The sequence below is a fragment of the Micromys minutus genome, assembly GCF_963924665.1.
Source record: "Micromys minutus genome assembly, chromosome: 8".
NCBI lineage: Eukaryota > Metazoa > Chordata > Mammalia > Rodentia > Muridae > Micromys > Micromys minutus.
The window spans coordinates 46,037,759-46,057,690 of NC_137977.1; the positions used below are offsets into that span (position 1 = coordinate 46,037,759).

A 19,932-nucleotide genomic window follows, 5' to 3' on the forward strand; every position below is an offset into this window, starting at 1 on the left:
ACAAACCACTGTAAATGAAACAGCGAAATCTAAAGTGGGTTTGATGCCATTTTTATCTAAAGTCTGTACTTCAGAGCTCACATGTGTAACTTGAAAAACATTAACAGTTGCCTCTTTCAGTCAGCCAAGTCCCCAGCCAGTATAACCGTGTTACCTACATTACAGACAAGCTTTCAGTTAGTGCACTGACCTCCATCCCAAGCTTCTCTGAAAAGCCCTCAAAGGCACACCCACAAGTGTTCGCCCTGGCTTTGTGAACTTCCGTCCTGCAGCCAAGCTGGCTCAGATGAGCCAGCACAGCCTCGTCTGCCATTGCTGCTCAAATGTGAAAGTGACAGCTTTGAGCTGTTCTTGTGAGCTCTCGTGCTTTCTGTCCTTTTCACCACTGGATACGCTGTGGGAACTTGAGGTTTATTGGTTCTTCATGTGTAGTGTAATGAATTTGCCTGTTGGCTTTTTAAAAAGTATTGGTGGTTCTAGGGGCTGAAAGTTAACTTATTTAAAGGAGAAGGGATCGTTTTCATAGAATGTATGCAGAAAAGCACATAAAACACAGATATACAACAAACTATTTTAAAGTAGACATCTGTCTAGCAGTCACCTAGGTCTGGAAATAGAGAACTTCAGTCAACCCAGAGACGTTCGTGTTCCAGTCATTCATGTCCCAAACCCTTTCCTCCGGAGTCACCACTGTTTTGTCTCCATACAGGTAATTGTTTGACTTGCCTTGTTTACCACTGCGCTTCTGAGACGTACCCTTATGGTTCCATGGGACTAGTCACTGCCTGCTAGAATACCAGGCTTCTCAGTGTTTTGTTGGCTAGTCTTGATCTTTATATAAAGAAAAGGATATAAAATTAGGTTTGATGAAAGACCTGTTAGGTCCCCAGAATACTTGAAATGTTTATTTGCTTTTTCAGGATCCAAATTTTCCTTGTTGAATAACAGCACATGTGGGGTGTTTCCATTAAATACCAGTGGTTTGCCTGCAGTCTGCAGGAACGGAGAATACAGAGGGGAAGGTGTGCCAGACAGATACTGGTCAGTATTAAGTAGCAAAAATCATGTCAGAATGAAGGGCATTCTTTAGGGTGCAGGACCCCCAGAATCTTTCCTATTCTTGTCAGGTACATTTCCTTCCAGAGAGCTGCATAAACCATCCAAGCCCTCCTACTACCCAGATGGTGTTGGTCTTTAGATTATGGAAACTTGGCTTTGACAGCCCCAAATCCAAGAGAAAACACCAAATTCAAGGAATCTTAATATTCAGGCTACTGGTTCCCCAGAACCAGGAAAGGCAGTAAAACTTCACAGAGCAAAAGAAAACTGCATCCACTGCGCATCCAAACTGTCAAAAGGAACCTTCCATCAGCCTCACACTGACCTGAATCCTGCAGTCTCTCAGCCTGCTTTATAAATGGCATCCACTGCAGATCTATCCCAACAGAATGGGTAGGGCAAGAAACCTAGCATGGAGCCTGTGACTGTCCCATACTGCACTCTCAAGCCCTGCAGACCTGTACTTGCCCTTGTCTCACAGGTGGAAAACAGAAGCTCAGTGTGAATTGACTTTTCCAAGTTCACACCACTCGGATAAGCCAAATCCCAGCTAGTGGGATTCCCAAGCCTCCCCACTATTAAATCCTAAATCACAAAACATGACACTGTTCCACAATTCTTGAGTGAGCCTCGGCTCAGCCAGAGCCATGCTTCTGTTTTCGACGGGAGTCCGTGACGGACTCTGTTTCTTCAGTTCTGCTCCTTTCGTTCTAGAGATTGGATAGCCACATCTATGGAGCAAAGTATGGAGAGAGCCACCAAGACACTGTCACACTTCACAATTAGCAGTCACCACCCCATCACCTGGCTAAAATGGAGGATGGGATGGTCTCATTATGGGTTCCACTTTGTAGCTGTCCTATTAAGGACATCACAGGCTGACACTCTCCACCCCTTTTTTTTATCCACCTCTGTTCCACACCTTGCCCCTTGTGGACTTCCTGATGTCTAGCATCACTCCTGGGCGCCACACAGTAACCAGTGAGGCCATTACTAACTCCTTGGCCCTTTACCCAGTAGAGCCTCTGCCTCTACTACAGCCTCGCTTCTCTCTCCAAAACACTGCTCTTCAATTCCCAGCTCAACACATACCAAAAGTGACCTTCTATCACACTCTATTTTCTTGGTGGGCTCTCGTTCCACGTTTACTATGGTCTGGTTCAAGTCTTCTGGGGAGTTTCTGAAATCCCCCAGCTCACTCGGGGTTCTTCCCTACCACGTTACTTAGCTCTCAACTGCCTTACAAATCACTTTTCTATCCTGTCCTTGAGACCTGGGCCTGGCACTATCTAGCATGGAACATGTTTCAGAAACGCTGAGATTATGTGCAGATGAAATCTAACTGGGTCTTAGTAAGTGGGAAGTCATGGGTGCACATCTGTCAATCAGCAGTTGGGAGAGGGAAGAAGTCTCAGTTCAAGGTTATCCTCTGCTACAGATCATGGCCAGCCTGAGTTAACTTTTTAAAGATAATCTTCTGTAGCCCAGGCTGGCCTTAAATTCACTCACTGTCTAGTCAAGGATGACCTCGAACTTCCAATCCTCTTGCCTGTATCTCCCAAGTGCTGGGATTTTAGGCATACCCCACTATGTCTGGTTAATGTGATGCTAAGGATCAAGTTCAAGGCTTTGTGTATGCTAGCATGTTAGGCAAGCATTCTACAAACAACTGCATTCCCAAGTTACTCCTTCCTAATAATCAGAACAGTCTGTATGAAGATGGACTACTACTGAACATTCTGTCATCAGGTAACAGCTGCGGGAGCCAGGCAGAGGCAGGCATGGCTGTACCTTCCTGCAGACACACATCACAGGCAGGTTACACGGATCACCGGGAGTACTTATTACTAGCTCCTGGCACAGGCCAATCAGAGAGTGAGTCTGGGGCAGGTTCCAAATCCACAGTAGATCCAATATTTGATGCACATCTCATTTGAGGATTAATGAACTCATTGACCTTTGAACTGTATCTAATAATTATATCTAATAATGTTCAGTGTGTGAAAGCTCTTCATGAGCCGAAGTCGTCCTCACTTTGTAATCCTAGCACTTGGGATGCTGAAGCCAGGCCAGCCAGGGTTACAATTTCCAGGCCAATCTAGGCTACAGAGTGAGACCCTGTCTCAGCAAAGGGAGGAAAGAAATACTTGGGGGTGAGGTGGGTATAGGAAAAAAGAAAGAAGAGCAAGCAAGCAAGCAAAGCCAAGACAAGCATGATGTTTCTTGAGCCTCGAGCCCAGGGAAATTGTAGCTTCAGGCTGAGGCTACAGCTCCTCAGACTCTGGGAGTTTCCGGACCCAGCCCTGAGCAACCCTGTTGAAATTGGGTCTAAGGCGGAGAAGTTCCAAGCCACTGAAGGGCTCCGGGACAAAGGGGGTGCCTGTGTGGAAAATGACCTCCCCTGCATGGGGTCCTCCAAATGGCACTGGGGTCCTGAAAGAGAAACAAGAAAGGAGAGTTGTATAAAGGAGGGTTAAGAGACACGTGCATATGTGTGGTCTCTTGAGGTCTCAGTTTCTCCTTTTAGGTAGCAAAGTTCTATGCTATCATCAACTGGTGCCCTTGGTTCTGCCTTGTCCAAATCTGTTCCTTATTGAAGTAGATGGGAGATTTCTCGTTAGAAGTGCCGTAGGCAAAGTGCAGGCTCCCCTACAGCCAGTGCTAGAAGAGAACACTGGAGACTGATTTCTCTCCTTATCTCTCTCCCCAAAATACCTACAACCTAGAGGACTCGTCAAAGTGCAGGTGACAAGCAGAGTCCAGAACAACACCCACCACCAGCCCCCAAGACTCCCCCCCGACCAGCCCCCAGACCTCCAAAGGGAAGGATGCCAAAGTTGATGAGGTGGCAGGGATGAGGTCCCACTCATCGTGGGTATATTGGTGCTTTTCTCTCAGAGGACAGATTAGCAGAATCTTTTTTTAACCTGAAACCGTGTAAACTGTCACCCAGCAACTCTGTCTCTAAGCATATGGCTGGAGGAGGCTCCTGCACTCCTGTGAGGAAGCAGAGAACAGGCTCTTAACAAGCCGGGAAACAGCCCTCGCCCTTTGACGCAGGGGTGGACAAGCCTTACCATGACTCAAGGGAAATAATCTATGTGTGAGTGTGGTGGGTTTCAAAAGCACAAAGCTGAGTGTGAAGAGGCTACAAAATGAAACAAAGTATTTGTACACACAACATCTCACACTCTTGTAAGCAGCTGCCAGAACAAACTTTGTGAGATGAGGAAATCCTGACAATCTTATTAACCAATACAAAGCAAACAGGAATTGGAGAGTGCCCCACAAGCAGAACCTGTTTTACTTCAGGGTCATGTACACTTTGGACCCCCTGATGTCCCTGCCTCTGGCGACATATCTCCAAGATCTCCGCCACCATACCTAGGGACAGCCATGCTCCTTTTTTACCTTTACTTTTTATTTATTTATTTTTCTCATTTGTAGCTGGCTAATAGTGTATGTGATTTTTAAGTCTTTTGCTAGGACAGAGCAGGGCTGGGTATTGAACATGAGCTGGATCCCTTCTAAGAAATACTGAAAGCAGTATTCTTGCAGCTCCCCTGCAGGGGGACGGGTGGGAAAGGGTGGAGCTGCAAACCTTAACCAGGACCTGGGGTCCTGCCAGGCAAGTACTACTTCGAGGGCTACCCCAGCTAAACCTTGCAGGAACAGGCTAGCCAGTGTTTGAGCCCAGTAGGCCTCACAGCCATAACTGGGAGTCCAGCGTCTTGGCTGGGTCCTGCTTGTCCACCAGAATGCTATTTCTTCTCTGCTAGCTCAGGGGCTCCTTCTGCCTCAGAAGAGGCCTCCTTAGCGCCCTCCTGCTGCTAGGAGTGCACCTCAGCTGCCATTCTGAGACAAACGAGCGGAAAATACCTGCAAGTCGGCCAAGTAGAAAGCCAGCTGCCAGGACTGAGCCTGCTGTGGAGCTGAACGAATGACCAGGCAGTGGGTGAGGACCTAGGAGGGCCAGCGATTGGGCATGGTGGAAAACTTAAGGCTCTCACAGTCACTCTTCTGCCCAGTCCTCCCTGGCAATGCCCCTTGCCCAGTCAGCTGTGAAAGAGAGTCAAGTCCCTCTCTAGCTGTATATTCTCAAGGACCCCATTCTTAGGATGGAAGCGTCTGCCTCACAGTCTTCATGTGTGGTCTCAGCAAGTGCTAAGAAAACTGGCCAGCGCCTTTCTCACTGGACCCTTCTTGTTCTCAACTCACTGCAGCCCAAACCAGAGGAACATGTTCAGAAACAGCCCTGAGGACAAAGAAGCCAACTGCAGCTGAAACCCCTCTGCTGGTAACCCTCTCCAAATCCACCTTCGTCTGTCTGTGACTCCTGCTCTGCTTTCGGGCTTCTATTCCCCATATTTCCTCCCAACTGACCCATCTGCTTTCTCCAACATTTCTAAACAACAATCTCAGTAGCTGTCCTCAGTAATTTATTTTTTGACAGAAACTTGACCTAGGACCTCTCACACCATCCATAACAGCCTTGTTCGTGTGGGATTGCTTCCTTTCACAGGTGGAACAACAGAGGTTAAGTTGCTAGTCCAAGACCCCTGTAGCTAGGTCTGGCATCTTCATTTAAGCCTGCCTTATAGCCATATGTTAAGCCAGTATAGACCACACTTCTTCTACAGACCTCAATTCTGCTCTTTTTCCTGCTCTTCACAGCCACAAAGCCACCTTCCGGCTCTTTTCCATACTACTGGCAAAAGATCAAGGGAGAGTGAGCCTAGAATTGGTGATATGTGGAGGTGAACTCAGAGAAGAATGTTTTTATCCCAGAGCTGGATGGAGAGCATCCAGACTTCCGGGATTTGAAGCCCCATGATGCCCCTTCCTCTGGGTTCTGTGACTCAGCAGAGTGTTTATGTCCCTGAGCGAGGTTTCTACCTTTGTAAAATGATGTGAATCTAGTCCACACAGTAACGTGATGAAAGTGTGGCATATTCATCTTTTATACACATACACACACACACACGCACACACATGCACGCACACACACACGTAAGAACGCATGAGTGCACGGGCACATACTTACTGAACACCTAACAGATGTGAGGCACTGTTCTAGCAAGATCTCAGTAAATATCTACAAAGTTCTGGGGCTAGAGCTAGCAAGCAGAAAGTACTCAGCCTTGCTTTACTTGTTGAAGTTTCGATAGTCACGGAGGATGGGGGTGTGACTTCTGCTGCCACTCGGGTAGTCTCGGTAGCTGACGAACTCCTGCCAAGGGCAACGGTAGCCTTTGGGGATGGCAGTGTGGTTGAACTTCTCTGGTGGGACACCCTTCAGCGGCTCCGCATAGCCTGGGGGTGAAATGGCATTGGTGACAGGTGAGGCCTGGGCTCTGTCTCCCTACCATCACTCCTGCGAGGGCTGGGAAAGGAATCATGAGAGCAGAGATGGGGTTGGGGTGCACGAGGAGAGGACAGCCTCCGGATCCCAGGACTTAGATCTCCAGCAGTAGGAATCCAGCCTGCGCTGTGTAACCAAGCTGTGTTGCTTGTTGCCATAGGTGCCCCAGGATGCAGGGCAGACGCTCACCTGGTGCCAGGGCGCTTGGACTACGGACCGACCCAGTACCAGCTGCTCCCAGATGGGTGATCCCGGAGTCCCCAGGTGACCCCTGGAACACGTGCGTCTTGGAGTGGTGGTTCTGCTCCTCCAAGCCATTGGGAACCTGAGCACACGAACAGGCTCTCAGAGGGCAATGGCCAGCTGCTCCCTAGCAGCCATGTCCCTTTCCATTGCTGTCCTGGGGGGGGGCACTCCTGCTCACCGTTGCCAGCGATGCTCTGCCAGCCACCTTCCCTTGGACACTACCCGACAAGATCTGTGGGAGAAATAAACCGGTAGGGATGCTCAGTAGTGCCAGAGGCCAGGATTTAATCGTCACTACCTAACGGATGGGGAGGGGAATGAAGGAGCAGGGAGCTTGGGGATGTAGGAAGAATACGTCGATTGTTTACTGCGATGAGCCAGTGCCTCGGATGGAGAAATGACAATAGCATTCATTGCTACCGAAAACTATATTCAGAATAAGACACTTGAGTCTCAGTTCCCTTCTGGGGGTGTGGATGGGGGTTCCATGGTAGGATGTCCGCATGTATGATAATTATTATACATCCCACCTCATACATGTGGGACCCTTAGGAAGCATGGTCTCTGGCACATTTTGTTGAATTTTGTACTTTGAGGCAGGATTACTTATGTAACCCAGGCTGGCTTTGAACTTGTGCTGATCCCCATAGTTCTACCTCCCAGACACTAAGGTTACAAGTGTGTAGTGCCGCGCTGGTTTTGTGGATGGCTAAGGATAGAACCCAGGTTGCTTGCATGCTAAGCAAGCACTCAACCCATTGAATTGCACTATCCCCCTATTCTGTCTACTGGCGAATGCTTCCATGGCAGCAATTCCAACCCAAGGATCAGGCCCCCTTTGCAAACCTGTCTCGAAGTATTTACATTATGATTCTTAACAATAGCAAAATCCCAGTTATGAAGCGGCACCAATAGTAATGTTATAGTTGGGAGCCACCACAACATGAGGAGCTATATTAAATGGTTATGGTTTTAGGAAGGTTGAGAACCATTGGTCTATGGCCTTCTATATTTCCTAAGACCAAGCTGAAATCTGAACTGCATCTAACACAACAGCCCAGTTGTTGGTGCACAAAAGGGACACCCCACCCCACCACCCGCCACCCCATCCACAGAGGTCCTCTCTGGCTCCCTCTTGGCTCCCATAACACACAATGGCTTACTCACACCCTGCAAACTTTCTGATAGCTCAAAGGTAAACTTCTGCACCCGGCGCTGCCTCTTCTGAAAGAGGAGGGATCCACGGTTGTTTCGTAGAGACAGCTCCTCTATCATTAGGTCCTGAGGCACACTCAGCTTCTTCCCCAGGTCCAGTGAAGGAACTGTGAGAGAGTTCAGAGAGGGCTCGTACTATCTCACCTCAAGGAAGCCCCACCACTACTTCGTGGCAGCCTCAATTGAGAAAATTTCTACATCAGATTAGCCTGTAAGCAAGTCTGTGGGATGGTTTCTTGGCTGGTGTGTTACTGTTCCTACTCCCCTCCCCCCCCCCCATTGGTGGGGTGGGAACAGAGACCTCAGGTGACTGGTGAGCTTGGCGAGAAACACACTTCTCAGGAGGCAGGCTTCATTGAACAGCTCGTTTAATTGGGGGGGGGGGAAGCAAGGGCTACTTAAGCCATTGGAGAGTGGGGCGGGGGCTAAGGTGCTGGGAATGCTTTGTTTACATGAAGAGGAGCTCCAGGTGCTTGCTGGGTATGACTCAGAAGAGAGGAAGTCTAACCTGTTAACAAGTAACTCTCAGGCTACTTGACTACCTCAAGGTAGGCAGAGGTGGGGCTATAAGGCTACATGCTCCAAGACATGCAGGCCCTGGATAAGATTTTCAGGGTGTGGACACTCCCAGACCTCAATCTTGCTCCAGACTGACTTCTCTGCTAGCGTGACTCTAAAGCTCCAAACTGTGGGAGGGCCACACTGCGAGTGATCCAAACCCTGGGCAGATGGTCCTAGGCATTTAAGGAAACAGTCTGAGCAAGCTGTTGAAAGCAAGCCAGTAAGCAGTAGCCCTCCATGAGTCTCTACTTCAGTTCCTGCCTCTATGTTCCTGCCCAGATTTCCCTCCAGGATAGCCAGTGACAGAAACATATAAGCCAAACAAATCTTTCTTCCCCAAGTTACTTTTGGTCAGGGTGTCTTTATATTACAGCATTAGAAAGGAAACTAAGTGTTTCCTTTATCTAAGTTACTTACTGTCTTAGGGTTTTATTGTCTCAACAAAACGCCATAACCAAGAAGCAAGTTGGGGAGGAAAGGGTTTTATACTTCCAGTTCCTAATTCATCATTGGAGGAAGTCAGGGCAGGAGCTCATGGCAGCAACCTGAGGCAGGAGCTGATGCAGAGGCCATGGAGGGTATTGCTTATTAGCTTGCTTCCAATGGCTTCCTCAGCCTGCTTTCTTATAGAACCCAGGACACCAGCCCAGGGATGGAACCACCCACCATGGGCTGGGCCCTCCCCCATTGATCACTAATTGAGAAAATTCCTTACAGCTGGATATCATGGAAGCCTTTTTTCTCAGCTGAGGCTCCCTCCTCTGATTAACTTGTATCAAGTTGACACACAAAACCAGCCAGTACAACTGACCCCTTGTCACCTTGACACACAAACTTATCACCATTAAAGCTATAAATTCTTCCTTTCTTATTTCCAAGATCTCAAGTTAAAAACTTTAGAAGTCTCAGTTTAACAAATTCAAACACACTAAAATTTCACTCTATAATATCCAATCTCTCTAAAAGCAACAAAACAAAAACAAAAAAAAAAAACTTTAAAAAAAATTCAAGATCTTTCAGCTGTGCAGCTTGTAAAAATCAAAATTTAAACACTTCAAGAGGGAAGAACCAGGGCACAGTCACAATCTGAACCAGGCAAAACTAAACTCTTAACAGTATCAATAAGTCAAGGTGCAGTGTCTGGGATCCACACAAGATATTTGGCAGCTAGACTTGGTAATGTGTAAGATCACCAGGTGGTTCTGGTTTTGAAGGCATGAGGGGTCATGAAGAGCAGCTGACTCTTGGCACAGTGAGAAGTCAGAAAAGGCAAAGGTGCAGCCTCAGTGGCAGTCAAAGGGGCCAGGACTGAAGAGGCCATGCAAAGAAGTTGAGGCTTGGCATGAGGAAGAGAGCCTGTGACAGGCTATTGGTGAAAGTCCAGTCCAGTTGCAGCAGAAGAGCCCAGCTTTTTGGAGAGGCCAGTACCATGAGATGTCCATCAAGAACAGCAGCAGTGGTGGGCGTGAGATGTCCTTCAAGAACAGCAGCAGTGGTGGAGAGGCACAACCGTGGCCGCCTCTGGAACACAGCTTCTCTGTGCTCTCAGGAAGCACTTCTCAGAAGACTTCATCTCAGTGATGCTAGTCTCTTCTTAATCACTGCTGATTTCTTAGCTCCAGCCGACCAGCATCAGGTGTCCCAACAGTGCAAAGGTGTCTTTCTAGTAGTTCTTGCCTCTTGTCAAATCACAACCGATTCTTCAGCCCCAGCAACCAGAACCACAGAATCTTAAAATCGCAATGGCCCTGATAGTTTTTAATCTTCCCTCTGAAATGTCACATGCCAGGCCTCCATCTTCTGCACTGTTCTTAACATTCTTATCTGCCGAGCTTTGACAGAACATCCCACTAGGGTCTCAAACCACTAGGTTTTTTTAACCTAAAATTCCAAAGTCCTTCCACAGTTCTTCCCAAACATCCTCAGGTCTGTCACAGCAATACTCCACTACACTGGAACCAGCTTGTCTTAGAATTTCTATTGCTGTGACAAAACACCATGAGCAAAAGCACGTTGGAGAGGAAAAGGTTTGGCTTACGCTTTCAGATCATTGTCCATCATTGGAGGAAGTCAGGACTGGAGCTCAAGGCTGCAACCTGGAGGCAGGAGCTGATGCAGAGGCCATGGAGGGCACTGCTTATTGGCTTGCTTCCAATGGCTTCCTTAGCCTGCTTTCTTATAGAACCCAGGACACCAGCCCAGGGATGGAACCACCCACCATGGGCTGGGCCCTCCCCAATTGATCACTAATTAAGAAAATGCCTTACAGCTGGATCTCATGGAAGCCTTTTTTCTCATCAGAGGCTCCCTCCTCTCTGATTACTCTAACTTGTATGACACACAAAACCAGCCAGTACAGTTAACTGGTTTTATTCAAACTCTCCCAATTATCTGAAAACTTAAGACTGCTTTTGGGAGGACTGTGAGAAAGGACTGAAAAGTGACTATGTCCAAGGACAGGCTGGGCTACACTGTAATTCTGTAAAAACAAACAACAGAGACAACAACATTTCTGGGGCTGTTCTAGTCCAGGCCTTTAATCTCAGCACTCAAGAGGCAGAGGCAGGCTGATCTACAGAGTTCCAGGACAGTCAGGACTACACAGAAAAAAACATGTTACACACACACACATACACACACACACACACACGAAAAACAAAACCAGAAACCAAACCAACAACATAACACAAAGGCACCTTTCCAGTCTGAAGTCTTACAAATATTCAGATGGAAATGCCAAGGAGGAACTTGAAAGTATAAGACTAATGTTCAAAGGAACAAAATATAAAGATCAAAATGTACTGCATCATGAGCTTGCAAACAATATTTTATTTTCATTTTTTCTCCCTTTCCCCTCATTTTTGTTATTATATTCACCCATTTATTTAGTAAGTTCTAGGAGGTGGCACATGCCACAGTATATGTGGCAGTCAGAGAAAACCTGCAGGAGTCAGCCCTCTTACTCCATCCTCTGGGTCCCAAGTTGTCAGATTTGGCAGCCAAATGTTCTTACCCATTGTGTTTTTGAGACAGTCTCATGTGGCCCCAGGCTGTCCCCAAACTTGCCACATAGCTGAGGGTTACCATGAACAAGTATGCATCCTCATGTCTGTCTCATGTTGCTTTTCATTTTTTAAGGCCAATTAATTGATTTTATGTAAGTACACTGCAGCTGTCCCCAGACACGCCAGAAGAGGGGATCAGATCCCATTACACAGATGGTTGTGAGCCACCATGTGGTTGCTGGGATTTGAACTCAGGGTCTCTGAAAGAGCAGTCGCTGCTCTTAACCACTGAGCCATCTCTCCAGCCTTTGTGTTGCTTTTCAATGAAGAACATTATGTTTACTTCTCTTCTCCATGGTTAGAATCAGTCATTATGCCCACTTAGAGGATTTTCGGGGTTATTGACTGTCCTTGATTATTTGGGTCTCATCCCCTTTGCCTGTGATTCCCTAAGAGCAAAAGTCATAAGTATACATTTAAACAACAAAGGAAGTCCCCTGAAAGACAAAGTGATGGCAGGCCAAGGATGGTGGTGGGAGAGGGTTCTACGTGGGCATCTTAGCTTGACATTACCAGTCTTCAACATCTGATATGGGGTGGAGGTGTTGCTCAGCGGTACAGCACTTCCCCAGCAAGTGAAAGACTCTAAGGCCAATCTCTTCTCTCTCTGTGTGTGTTTATTAATACATATAATATATATGTAATCAGACACAAAACCTCCTGTGTCAACAGGTGAATAAATGCCATTTTAGGCTAGTAGGCTGGATTCAGTCAGGGAGGAAGCAAACAGATACAGAGAACCAACAATTCAGCTCAGTTAACGTAGAGGAGAAAAATCCTTCAGGGGGAGCCAGCAATGCAGAAATAGAAAGAAGGGGTACATAAAATACTTCAGAGACAAGAACCAGCCCAAGAAATCAAATTCTGCTGATATGTAAACCATAGAGCATTTGGATGAGAAAGTATGGCTGGAGAGAGGGCTCAGGAGAAAATCGACAGTGGTATGAAGGGGTGATGAGCCAGAAATAGGATGCAGAAATCTGTGAGCGCAGCTGTGCAGCTGTCTAGTTTCTTCAAACAAGAGGAGAAAAAAGAAAGAAAAAGGAAAGGAAGGAAAAGAGAGGGATTGTTTCCGATTAAGTAACATTAACCTCACATGGGTCCTGATTAAAACTACAGCTGGGGGTGGAGAGATGGCCCAGCATTTAAGAACACTGGCTGCCCCTGCTGAGAACTCAGATTCAATTCCTCAAATCATTAAGGCAGCTTCTGCCTGTCTGAAATTTTAGTTCCAGGGTGGGGTTTGGTGTGCGCTCAATACCCTCTTCTGGCCACTGCCAGAATTGCATAAATGTGGTACGTAAAAACACCCTCCCCCCCACATACACACAAAATACAAATAAGTCTTTTTTAAATTGTGCTTTTTTTTTTTTTTTTTTTTTTTTTTTTTTTTTTTTTGAGACAGCACAGGGTTTCTCTGGGTAGCCTTGGGTGTCTTGGAATTGGCTTTGTAGACCAGGCTGTCTCAAACTCAGATCTGCCTCCAAAGTGCTGGGATTAAAGGTATGTGTGTGCCACCATTGGCCAGCTTAAAAACTTTACAAACTACTAAATGTAGTTATAAAATTAAATTATTAAATTAAATCTGAATATCGACTAGTTCTTAGATGCCACTAAATTATTACGGTTGCTACTGTTCAATGTGCTAATATTTTTGTGACCAACAGGGTCTGTTATTTTTGTTCCTCTGATTGTAGAATCTGGGGAGGGGGTGGTGACATGCTCTTCAGGGAAAGTATCACACTCTCCTGCATTAATTCTGGAACCAATAACAAAGGAGGGCTGTGGCGCTTACATCCTACTTGTATTTGAGTTTGAAAATTTGGAAAGTAAAATTGTTAGCAAAGTATGTCCAGCTGCTCTGAGGGACAGTTATGGAATCAGGAAGGAGGGGCCTTTCATGAAGGCACGGATAAATAGCTGGCAATGCTAGAGAGGAAGGAAAGATGATGGAGTGTTCCTGAGCCTGTGATGATGAAGAGCAGGTGTCCTCGGCCCAGGTGCAGAATTGGCTCCCACAGGTGTGCCCACTGCCTCCCAGGTGTTATGTGTTAGCCATTCCGCCTTGCTCCTTGTGACAACAAGGAAGGCTGTGGGAGGTGGTCAGTAGGAACTTTCGAGGGGTTGGGGGAAGGGGTCGGCAAGCTCACAGCATAGTGGCGTATACAGACTGCAGAGACAGGTGGGTGCACCCACTGGAGGTATAGGACACAGGCCCCTCCGTTCAATGGAATTCCTAGCAGACACTAAGAACGGAAGAGGAATTTGTCCTATCAACAAATATGTGAAAACAAGGAGTATGCGGCACACACCTGTAGTTCCAGCACTTTAGGATAGGAGTTAAAGTTATCCTTGGCTACATAGCAAGTTCAAGGACAGCCTGGGCTACAGGCAACCTTGAAGACACAAGAACACGAACCAGAATTCACAGGAGCCTCAGCACCGACCAAAGTTCCAGATATCTCAGAAACACTTTCTACGTGCTAGGAACACAAAGGAATCTAGTCTAGGTTAAAAGATGAATGAGTTCAGCTTTCAGAAGAGGGTGTCTCCTAACATTCCATTTACATACTAAAAGTGCAGCTAGGCTTGGGCATGAATTGAAGACTTTGTGGGGGTAGAAACCATTAAAGGTATTCATTGTCATTTTTCTCTTTAGAAAACTTTTAGAAAAGTTGATTTACTTGTGTGGTGCATGTGTGGTGTCTGTATGTATGTGTGGTACATTCATGTGAGTGTGTGAGTGAAAAAGCCAGTATTTACCTCTGTCATCTTGAGATAGATTCTTTCACTGCCCTGGAGGCTCGCTGCTTAGGCTAGGCTGGCTGTCCAGGAAGCCTGTGGACCCTCCTGTCTCTGCCTCCCAATGCAGAAGTTACGGGCATCTATAGCCATGCTCAATGGTTTTTACATGTGACCTGAATCATCTTTCCTGCCCCTATTGTTAGGGTCAACAAGGAAGGAGTCAGACTAAATTTGAACTACAGCTAAGCTTCAGTCAGTCCTTTGCACACTCAGACTCTCCTCTCAAGGGTCCCCGTCTAAGGCAACCTTTGGGACAACCATCTTGCATTAATTGGTTGTGTAAATATGGCATGTCCCAAACAAGGGTGTGCTAAGGAAGCAGGCAGGTGGGATGTAAAGAAGCCAGCGATAGGCTGCTGAGTGAAAAGGAAAGCCAATAGGAGAATGTGGACAGCACTTGTTGCTGCCTTCTAGAATATTGGCAAGAATTTGACTTTGGGCTAGGAGTAGGAAGTAGTCTCAAGATGAATATAGCCAAAAAATGTGTTCTTACTAGATGGGTCTTGTTAAGGCCTTTAATACAGTAGTCATGGGACCTTTGTTTATGCTTTTTTGTTCTTGTTGTTGTTCCTTATCTACTCTGCATATGCCTTGTTTGTTCCTTGACTACTTTGTTTATGCCTTAGGACTGACCATACTCTCTGCCTGTAACTAGAATGATATAAAAGCAGACTGGGAAAAAAAAAAAATAGACCCACTTCAGCTTCAGAACTGGCTGGGGTTATAATGTTGTCTAATTGTCTTTTTCTTTCAATCCTCACTCTCTCCTCGAGACCCTGATGGCTGACTGATCTGGCTTGGTCAGGAAAACATGGTCCATGTACCTGCATTCATATAAAAAATGTAGAGGAGAAAGTTTTACACCAGTATGCTGACAGTGCTTAACATATGCAAATTGTCTCCTTAGGAAGAGCTTTCAAAGCCATTCACCTGTATTTTCTTTGAATTTTTCAAAAACAATTATTTTGGGTATGGATTCTTTCTCTGAATGTATGTCCATGCACCACATGCATACAAAACCCACAGAACCCAGAAGAAAGTGCCAGATCCCCTAGAAGTGAAGTTACAAACAGTTGTGAGCCCCCATGTGGATTCTGGGAACTGAATCCTAAGTTGTCTGGAAGAGCAGTCATCGCTCTTAACCATTGAGCCATCTCTCTGGGCACTTGTCTGAATATGGGGACTGGATAAATTATCTACAAAACCACAACAGAAGCAGCAGATCTAGAGACAGGGAGACCAACAGTCAAATCCCAGCTGTGCTACATACCCATCGTGACCACCTGGCTCCTCTGAGCCCTCTTGCTGGTTTGCAGAACCAGGATGATAATATGTAATTCAGAGCTGTTGTGGCTCAGCTGGCTTAATGCATACAGGTTTCCAGCAGAGTGGCTAACCCACAGAGCCCAGCAATAATGGTAAGTGCTTTGATTGTTACTGCCTTTTTTTTATGGGGGGGGAGGTTGATTTTGATTTTGTTTTGGTTTTTTTCAAGAAAGGGTTTCTCTGTGTTGTCCTGCTATCCTGGAACTCATTCTGTAGATCAAAGTATCCTCACACTAAGAGATCTGTCTGCCTCTGTCTCCTGTGTCCTGGGATTAAAGGGTATGCCACCATTGCCTAGCGATTGTTATTGCTTTTCAATGGCTACCTTTAATTTTAAAATGGCATTAGTTAGTTGGTGGTGTAGGGGTTTCAATATGCTCGGCCTAGGCAGTGGTACTATTAGGAGGTATGGCCTTGTTAGAGGAATTGTGTCACTGTTGGGGTAGGCTTTGAGACCTACCTCCTAACCATGTAAGAGTCAGTCTTCTCCGTTTTGCCTTTGAAACAAGATGCAAAACTCTCAGCCCCCCCACCCCCCCGTGCCGTGCCTGCCTGGATTCGGCCATGCTTTCTGCTTTGATGATAATGGACTGAACCTTCGAACCTGTAAGCCAGCCCAGGTTAAATGTTGTCCTTTCTAAGAGTTGCCTTGGTCATGGTGTCTGTTCACAGCAGTAAAACACTAACTAAGACACCCTGTGTCAAAGGAATAAGCTAAAAATGATAAAACAGGAAACCCAATGTCCTCCCCGTGGATTCTGTGCACACCCACACTCACATACCCACTCATCCACCTGCTTCTGCCCCCTCACTCCCCAACATATTGTGCTCTCTAAGGCCATTGTCAGCCCTATAGCAAGTTGGAGGTCAACCTGAGATATGTATGACCCTGTCTCAAAAACATAATAATTTCCTAAAATAAATTTGAAGCCATACAGTAAAATTGTTGAATCCTTCCGTCTCTAACCCTAATGGAGAGCAAAAGAACTCTGGAGCAAACATTTATCAGAGTGTCTCTGTTGCCATCTGGACCAGTCACCTGGGCACTTATCCAAAAGGTGTGGGCTCCACCCCAACAACTATACCAAACCATAGTCCCAGGAGCTAATGCTATCGATCTGCATTTTTACCAGCCCCACAGAACCACCAAGGCCCCATAAAAACTTACTTGCACCTTAGTTTGATTAATTTTTGGAATATTTGAAGTGCTCTAATAAACTCCATGATTATAATGGGAGTTCTCGAAGGTACCTGGTAAGGCTGCTGAGCATGAATTTTAGGTGGTTTTTTTTTTTTTTAATATATAAAATTAAGACACATTTTAGTAAAATGGTTTGAGTCCAGCTGAGCCACCTTCCCTTCAGTCCCTCCACACACACACTCTCTCTCTCTCTCTCTCTCTCTCTCTCTCTCTCTTTCTCTCTCTCTCACACACACACACACACACACACACACACCACACAATCCTATTCCTTTCGGAAATTGGGCGGGGCTACCTGTCCTGTCCTGAGGCCTAAGTGTGACAGACAGTTAAGCTGAATCTGGGACCAATCTTTGGAGCTCAGTTTGGCCGTAGAGAGAGCTGGGTACAATGTGGTCTTGGAACCAAGGTCCAGTCGGGGATGCTCAGCTGCACTGAAGATAGGGTAAGTTCCCACAAAGCCTCAGAAAGTATCAGGAGTGTGACCAGCGACATACTCCACAGACATGTCTAGGGGCTTCTGTGAAACCCACACTTGCTTGCCAGCCCTGGGGCCAGCAGGGCAGGCCTGAATGGCTATAATCTGAGACTGAGAAGAGTTTGGGGAAGGCAGAGGACTGGGTCCACCTTACCTGGATCAGCAAGGTCCCCCGGGACAGCCATCACTGGCCCCTTCTGCTCCTTGGGAATCATCCTGTGGAGGAGAAACTCCCACAAATTGCTCAGGAAACCTCTTCTTCTCCCAAGAACCCAGCCCCAGTTCTGAGCTGACCACAGTCACAAGCAAAGGCTGGAGTTGAAGGGCATCTAAGGTCTCTATGTGAAGGAGGGGACTGTGGGCCAAGGAGACCACACAAATCAGAAGCCAGTCTACTGGGAAGTCACTCTCTTTACACATTTCTTCCTAGGGTCTGTCCCCATGCCTGGGGCTTCAGGGTGGGGTAGCTGGAACCTTGGGCACAACTGTTACCTGCTCACCTAAGGACTCTAATTGGAGGCTGGTAAAGGTTGGGGATCATGAGTCAGGCCAGGGTTGCCCTAAGTACTTGGCCCTGAGGCTAGTCCAATAAGATGGGCAAAGCCATCACATTCTGCCCCCCCCATCTCTCCACCTTTAATTTGTTTCCATGGCAGCAGAGCTATTGCAGGTAAATGCCAGTAAAACCACTGACTCACCAGCCCCGGCTCTGCAGTACCCTTTGCAACTTTCTCCTTTTGGAAGTCTGGCTTCTGCCCACCTGCCTTACCTCAGTTCCCAGCACCACCACAAGCCTGCAGCCCTTGGCTGTCCCTACCTGCCATCTCTTCTCTTAGCCTTCCTCCATCCCTTTCTTTCATTTCTTGATGCTTTCCAGGAATCTTGAAGCAGATTGACAAATGCAATCCCCAGAGAACATGTGTGAGTCCCCAACCCAGTTTCCCTAATGTGGGTCAGGAAAGGGAACACCAACTTTAGTCCCTCATCCCTGCCTGCACCCCCTCAGCCTCCCTCTCCATGGCTTTCGGGTCTTTCATTCCTCCACCTATGTCCCCATAACCAATAGGACTTATGAACACTGAGCTGAGTCCAATAGGCTCCATTGACTTTCTCTACAGGAATGGATAAGTAATTTGCCAGCTCTGTGCCTCAGTTTCCCCTTTGTTATTTAACAGCATTGGCTGGACTAAACTGTAGGAATGGGCTTCAGGGCATCAGTGGACCTCTAAAGCTGAATGCAAATCTGAGCATGTCTGCACACAGCTGAGGGTTAGGGTCACAAGGTAATTGACAAGAACCAACTAAGACTTATCTGGGTTAGAATACCATAGTCAGATCTGTCCCCAAATAAACATTCACAGGATCTGAAAAAGGTCTCTAACGTTTAGGGAGTAGTTTCTCTGCAGGCTGAGAAGAGACATTGCCTACCTCTCCCTTACCTTTAACCCCAACTGTCCCATCTGATGTCCAGGACCCTGGGACTTATAACTGCCTTTCTCCCATACAGTCCCTAGACCTCTATAAGGCCCAGACTCCCCAGATCCCTTGCAAGGCCCTGAAAATCACTCTACCCACTCCCGCTATGTCCCAAGAGCTCCCAAAGATGGGAGGGCAATGACCCCTGTACCTGATGGGGTCACAGTAGGTGGGAAGAAATGTCTGACCCTCAAGATTAACACTTCAGTCAGGGAGCTGGAGTTCTATGGCCTGTGTCTATTGCAGTCTCCCAGGTCAGCGGTCAGCGAGCAGGGTGTACCCTCCAGCCAGTGCTGGTTTCAGCTGACAAGAATCATTCTTATCTTGTCCACGGGTCACAGCCTTATTTCGGGCTGCAACAGGAGCCGGGGCCAGATGCTTAAAGCGCTGGGCTCTGGGGAAGACAGGTGCCCCGGCAGCAGGCCCTTGCAAACAGAAGGGCTTGCACCCCCTGGCTACGCACATCCACACTGGAACTCTTCAGTCACCTGGGAATGCCGGGAATTGGCTGCATTTGCTGAAGCATGGTAACTGTTCTATCCCCGGTGTCCAAGCATAATGTTTAATAGAAATTCAGCAGATGTTTGCTGGCTGCATGAAGTATGGGTGGACAGAGACATAAATGAATAAACTATTCCCCGATATCTTTTCTTGATCTTTTTCCTCCCTTCCTCCTTCCATCCCTTTTCCCCCTGTTTCCTTTCTTCCCTCCTGCCTTCCTTACCTCCTTTTCTTCTTCTTCTCTCCCTCTCTGCTATCTTCTCATATTCTCTGAGCCTCTATCCAGGGACTAAAACCAAATATGCCAAGACTCTATCTTCGAGGAGCTCAGCTAGCTCAGACTCCAATAAGTAAAACAGTCTTTGAGATATGTCTTGAGCATTGCTCTGAGAGAACTCAAGGAGCTGGGAACATAGTGCCAGCTCAGCCTAGAGCCTGGAGAGGCTTCCCAGAGGAGGCGGCCACACTGGCGCTGGATCTTGGAAGAATGCAGGATTCATGGGAGCTCACCTGGTGGAGGGGCCAGGGACCCAACAGGTGGAGGATGGTTCTCTTGCAAAGACCGTTGTGGGTTGACAAGTAAGGCTAACACTTGGGACTGAGGGTGGTGCTGGGAGCTGAGAGAGGTGGGCAGGGG

General features: G+C 47.1%; 1 protein-coding gene across 2 annotated transcripts; it reads right to left on the minus strand.

Moving 5' to 3' along the window:
- Positions 1-35: 35 nt before the first annotated feature.
- On the minus strand, positions 36-19,101 carry MYOZ3 (myozenin 3). 2 transcript variants are annotated; one of them, XM_080920494.1, is made up of 8 exons: positions 18,946-19,100; positions 18,136-18,261; positions 17,473-17,534; positions 7,835-7,989; positions 6,846-6,899; positions 6,611-6,746; positions 6,210-6,372; positions 36-3,492 (listed from the first exon to the last, which is right to left on the minus strand). In XM_080920494.1, the coding sequence occupies exons 3-8, from the start codon at positions 17,531-17,533 to the stop codon at positions 3,324-3,326; spliced, it is 738 nt and encodes a 245-aa protein (XP_080776620.1). In that variant the 5' UTR covers position 17,534; positions 18,136-18,261; positions 18,946-19,100; the 3' UTR covers positions 36-3,323. The 2 variants fall into 2 exon arrangements, with proteins under 2 accessions (XP_080776620.1, XP_080776619.1); XM_080920493.1 differs by lacking the exon at positions 18,136-18,261 and having other exon boundaries at positions 18,946-19,101.
- Positions 19,102-19,932: the final 831 nt, after the last annotated feature.